Raw genomic sequence first — 5904 nt, forward strand, 5'->3', positions numbered from 1 at the left:
TAAAAATTTGTTTCAGGTTCGGTTTGGATCCTTTCGGGTTTGAGTTGGATCGGATATAGATTTTTATAACCGCCAAAATCCCAATTATTTCTGGGTACATAGAAACCCGAGATTTTACCCAAACATCCAGACATCCTTAGGTAAATATATGATTTTTTGGATAATTACCCAAATTTTCTACTAAATACCCCGGGTTTTCATGTAAAAATTCGGGCAGCCAAGTAAATAATTTGGATATTCAGTGTAACGCCCGTGTTCCGGTTTGGGTGGTGTCGATCAACACCACTGAAGGGTGTCGCTCGACACCAGCATGTTTCGGTTTGGTCGGGTCGATTTTAATTGCGAAATTGTATGGTTATTGGGTTGGTTAACCCTAGATCGTGTTTAAAAGAGGGAAAGGTCGTGTTTTGTTTCTTGGCAGCCGCTTTTTAACACTTCCAGAGAGAGTGAAAAGTTCCAGAGTTTTCTGAGGGTTTTTGTGAGTCTTTTGGTGGTGTTTGGTGGCTGATATTGGTGGTTTAAGGCTAGTAGAGGCTAGATCCATGCTGTGTGGTGTTAGAGGAGGCAGATCCTTCCTTGTTCTTCCCTTTTTCGTTGCTGTTCTTTCTTGTAAAATGTGAGTGCATGACCAAGGCTTATCTAAACATGTTTAATCATTGTTTTGGGTGTTTTGATGATTGTTTGATTGATTTCTTTACTTGTTTGGCTGTTTATATGATGAATGATGCCTGTGTAACCCCTTGGAGAACCACTCATATCATGGTGATGAATTGGAGGGGAGATCCGGCGAGAACCGTTAGCTGGAGCGACTGTAAAACGTTGGTGTCGATCGACACCAGTGGTGGGTGTCCCTCGACACCAATGTTTTTTTGTTCCGCGAGGATAGCTACGACTCGCGAACCGCGTGTCAAGTCCGGTGTCGACCGCGAGGGTCGACAGCGAGTGTCGATCGACACCAGTGGTGGGTGTCGATCGACACCGTTAGTCAGAAGCGTTTCTTTGTTGTCTTTTAGTGGCTGTTTGGTTCTTTTCCTTGAATGATGGTTGAATGTGCTTGTGTGTATAGCCAGTAGTGGGATGATTACCTCACTAAGTATTTATGAAATACTTATGCATCTTTTTCTTTGATGCATGTAAAGCTAAAGTGTGATCCGTGGAATCATGGCGAGGAGAGAAGGATGATCTAGGCGCTTATTGGTGTTTTAGATTATCGTTGGATTTATTAGGGTGTTAGAATGAAATCTAGAAGCATGTTAGGATGGTCATGTTTTATAATAAGTTTGGTTGAACTTGGTGATTTAATGGAATTGTTTTATTGGATCTTTTGGTTAAGTCTACCGCTGTTATTGTTGATCGTTTGAAGTTAATCAGATTAGTTGGTGTGAGTTTAACGGATTAATCTGGTTTGCATGTTTAAAAAAAAATGGGATGTGTTCTTGTATTCAGGTCCTAAATTATTTATATGTTTATATATTTCAAGCTTTTTTGGTTTGGATTCGGTTTCGGGTATAAGAGTTCGGGTTCGTATTTAAATATATTTTTTTGAATCGGTTCTAGTTCGGGTTTTCGGTTTCCGTTTTTTACCCAGGCCTAATTAGGAGCATATATATTCAATCAAAACTATTATCGGACTCTACAAAGAATACAAATTTACAAACTATCACTGAGTTGTCTTTCCAAAAGAAAACAATTAACGTTCACACCAAATACATTCCCACATCTCCTTGGTTAGATTTGTCTAAAGTTTCTTTTTGTTTAGAATCAAATGCGGTTTTAATAATAGATACAAGCACACTTAAGCTCATATTAAGTTTATCCGTCGTTGGATACCAAGATTTTGTTATATAACTGAACAGTCTAAGAGGGGATGATTCTATCTAAGGAGAGAAACCAAAAAAAAAGAAGGAAGAAGCATATCCTCAACATTCTAATTGGTTGCAGCAGAAGCCATGGCTAAGGTGTACTTGTGTTTCAGGTAAGCTTTGATAAAAGGGTCCAAGTCACCATCCATTACAGATGTGATATCAGAAGTTTCATGACCTGTTCGGACATCCTTAACCAGTTTATACGGATGAAACACGTAGTTCCTGATCTGCTGTCCCCATTCAGCTTTCACTGCATCTCCTCTTATTTCCTTGATCTCAGTCGCGCGTTGCTCCTCCGCAATCACCAACAGTTTCGCCTTTAGTCTGATCAGAGCTCTCGTCTTGTTTGCCAGTTGACTTCTCTCCTCTGCAACATACAACATGGAAAGGATCTTAGTCAACTACCATAGTCAGTTTTGATACTTTGTTAACACAAAACAACATGCAGACAGCAATTGATCTTACTGGACATTCGCGGGAATGAAAGACAAACCTGTGCAACGGACAGCAACACCAGTAGGGATGTGAGTAATCCGAACAGCAGTTTCAACTTTGTTAACATTCTGTCCTCCTTTTCCACCAGCCCTGGTGAAACTAATGTCAAGATCCTCCTCTGGTATTTCGATTCCCACTGCTTCCTCAGGTAAAAGCGGCATCACTTCCACACCAGAAAAGCTCGTCTACGTTCAAAACACCATATAATTTTCTTTTAAAAGCTCATAGACCTTAACACTCAGCACTATTGAGTTGGCTTATCTTATTCTTACCTGTCGTAGGCCTTTCGAATTAAATGGCGATTGTCGAACAATCCTATGAGTTCCTTTCTCCCCTGAAATGTAACCATATGCATAACGCCCTTCGATTTCAAGAGTCGCTGACTTAATCCCTGCTTCCTCTCCATTAGACATTTCAACAACTTTGATCTTGTACCTCTGCTTCTCTCCCCATCTCATATACATCCTAAGCAACATATCCGCCCAATCCTGCACTGGAAGTTATCAAATTTTTTTACATGAACTCCATTAACATCACATAACATACAAACACTATATGATTATTTCATCTGATTCCAATTTGCTAAGACCTCTAGATTAAGTATAAAAAAGCGGAATTGCGTAAAAAGTAATAACCTGAGCATCAGTTCCTCCAGCACCAGCTGTAATGTAGACTACAGCACCTTCTTTATCATAAGGTCCTGATAGAAGCTGAGTTAACTCGAACCGATCTAGAGATTTATTCAACTCTTTAATAATTCCCATTGCTTCTTCAAGTAAACTAACATCAGTAGAGTCCATCTCTTCTGTTAATTTAACAATCGTTTCCGCATCTTCAACCTGTCCAAAATCCACGCAATCCAACATCATAAACATAAACTTGAATAATGTAAAAACCAATCCATAAAAGAGAGCAAACATTACCATGGATTTGAACTCAGAAAGCAACCGCATACGATCTTTAAGATCGTTCAAAGACGAAAGCGTTTCTTGAGCTTTAACACGATCATCCCAAAAAGAAGTATCAGTAGCTTTTGATTCCAAATTAGCAATCTCTTGTTCTAGTTGTGTTAAACCAGCAGAGTCTCTAATCTCTTCAACACGAGCTGATGCTATTTCAACATCTTTCCTCAATGTATAAAAATCTATCAATAATAAACATAAAACACACACAGAAATCAAAATCAAAACCAACACAACACAAGTAAGAACAATTTCAAATACAAATCGCAGATTCACGTACCTTGCATCACCCACTCACTAGTTTCACTTTCATTTGATACACTTAAGTTACTCTCCTGTGCAGCAAATACTACTGAAAACAAAATTATAATATGAATTTGAATTCTAAGCTTGAGATTGCAGCGAGAGAGAGAGAGAGAGGTGAACTTACTGGGGGAAGTGAGACGAGAAGATGAAGACGAAGAAGAGAATTGTGGGAGAGAGAGCGGGAGGGAGAGACGGAGAAGAGGGAGAGTCGTTGGACGGAGAAGTAGTAGATTAGGTTTTCCGGCGATGGCGAAACTCCGACCGGTGAGAGGTCCGAGAACGCAGAGCTCCATGGACATATTGTTCTGTCTGCTCCTTATTTCTTCTGACCTTTGTCAAGTTTATCCATACGAAGCTACCAGCCACGTCACCGATTTAAATTATATGATTTTTTTTATTTTGTTTTGGTCAACAGTTGTATATGAGTAATTTTTTTTAAAGCAATTTTATTAGAGAAATTTAAAATATTAGTTGAACAATTTTGATTGGTGCACAAAAAAAAAAAAAAATTTGAACAATTTTGATTAAGTGAATCGTTTAATCAGCGATTTGGCTTAAACTCCCGCAACCGCAACCACGACAGCTACGTTTAAACCTGTCAGACAATAGTTAGTCTCGGATTCGGATAGGAATTGATCGAGTTCAAGTTTACTGGGTATAAGAATGTAGGATTAAATTAAGATAAATGTAAAAATTTGGTTTGGTTTGGTCTGGATTCTTTTGGATTTGGATTGGGTTGAATATAAATTTTCAGACCCGTAAAATATCTGAATATTTTCGGGTTACAAATATCTGAATATCTAGAAATATTTAATTTGGACAAATATCTAGGTTTTCGGGTAATACCCAGATTATCTAGGTTTTTTTTCATATTCATATGTTATAATCTTATATTTTTAGTTAATCATTTGTGTGGCGTTGTTGCTATATGCATTACTCGTATTTCAATTAATATTTTTGGTTTTGTATGGACGCATGTATTAATATTGTTAGATTAAAAACTTTAACTGAAAAGGAAAGTATGACAATAAACCATTTGTTACTCTTTTATTTTGTTTTTTCCTATTTTTTTGTTGTCATATTTTTAAATTTGACTAAAAATTAATTTATTAAAGCTAGAGCGTGCTCTGTTTGTTAGGTCGTTTTTATCTACTTGAATTTGAATCTTATCAATAGAGAATCTAGAATTTTTAAATATTAACCCATAGCATAGTATTTTTTTGCTAAAATGTTTTGCAATTGAGATGCACTTATGACATGTCTTTCCAAGCTCATATAATGCATGCAAATTTCTTTTTGTTTGATTTAAGAGTGGATCTAAATTTTAGATAGTTTGCTTTTTTTTTTAATTTCATTTTACTCGATGGGATCCAATATTTCTATTTTTTCGTTTACTTTGCATAAACCGTATTTAATCGGACGATGTCACTGTAATCAACGAATTAACTTGGACGGGATATTCAAGCATGAAGAGAGCTCATTCAAGCAGGAAGACTGAAGAGAGCTCAATCAAGCAAAGCAGGATACCTACACCATTGTCGATTTGCTTGTATCCTTTGTCGTAGGCATTATGCTTTCTTTCGTCTTCACCATATTTCGATATGGCGGTCCTCCAAGATAGATTTTAAAATTTGAGTTTGAGTTACATCTTTTAATATGAAAAATTTGAGATTTTAATGTATTTCAACTTTTTATTTCCTCGTTTTTGGTAAATCACATTTTTTAGAATGTTGGACTTCGTACGTGAGAAGAGAAAACAATAATAAAAGGGAGATTATAAATAGTATTTATGGAGCAGGTTTTGGTGGTAGTAAAAACTAATATAAAACATATACATTGTGTCAAAAATATTAGCCTTTTAGTATGGAGAGTTTATATATTGTTTTAGAACTCATAAGATTAATATACCAATTGGTTACATAATACTATACATGTTTGCAAACTCTTGGATAGCCATGATTTTGTGGTCAAAATGGTTTAGACAAAATAAAGGATAATACCTACAGAAAAGGATTAAAAAAAACTCGAAAATGATGTCAATTTGCTCCTTTTCTCTACAAGGTTCTATTTTGACCACAAATCATGGCTATCCAAGAGTTTGCTATTGCTAATATATACAAGTTGTACTAGCCATTTTCTCTACAAGGTGGAAATAGAAAACGCACCGGACATTACGGAGCCGGTAAGCGTTGTCGTTAATATTTCAACGTAAAAATATTATTAGTTTACTTGAGCAATTTGCTCAAGGATTATATTACACTTAGTTATTTTTTAAA

At 36.3% G+C, this 5904-nt stretch overlaps 1 protein-coding gene across 4 annotated transcripts; it reads right to left on the minus strand.

The window, feature by feature from the left end:
• Positions 1 to 1696: 1696 nt before the first annotated feature.
• On the minus strand, positions 1697 to 3930 carry LOC17878509 (peptide chain release factor PrfB1, chloroplastic). Of its 4 annotated transcripts, none has more exons than XM_023778606.1 (7): positions 3753 to 3930; positions 3603 to 3671; positions 3284 to 3504; positions 2996 to 3199; positions 2633 to 2848; positions 2359 to 2545; positions 1697 to 2232 (listed from the first exon to the last, which is right to left on the minus strand). In XM_023778606.1, the coding sequence occupies exons 1-7, from the start codon at positions 3925 to 3927 to the stop codon at positions 1928 to 1930; spliced, it is 1377 nt and encodes a 458-aa protein (XP_023634374.1). In that variant the 5' UTR covers positions 3928 to 3930; the 3' UTR covers positions 1697 to 1927. The 4 variants fall into 4 exon arrangements, with proteins under 4 accessions (XP_023634374.1, XP_023634373.1, XP_023634377.1 ...); XM_023778605.1 differs by having other exon boundaries at positions 3603 to 3674; XM_023778609.1 differs by having other exon boundaries at positions 2046 to 2257.
• Positions 3931 to 5904: the final 1974 nt, after the last annotated feature.

The sequence above is a fragment of the Capsella rubella genome, unplaced genomic scaffold, assembly GCF_000375325.1.
Source record: "Capsella rubella cultivar Monte Gargano unplaced genomic scaffold, Caprub1_0 scaffold_7, whole genome shotgun sequence".
Taxonomy (NCBI): domain Eukaryota; kingdom Viridiplantae; phylum Streptophyta; class Magnoliopsida; order Brassicales; family Brassicaceae; genus Capsella; species Capsella rubella.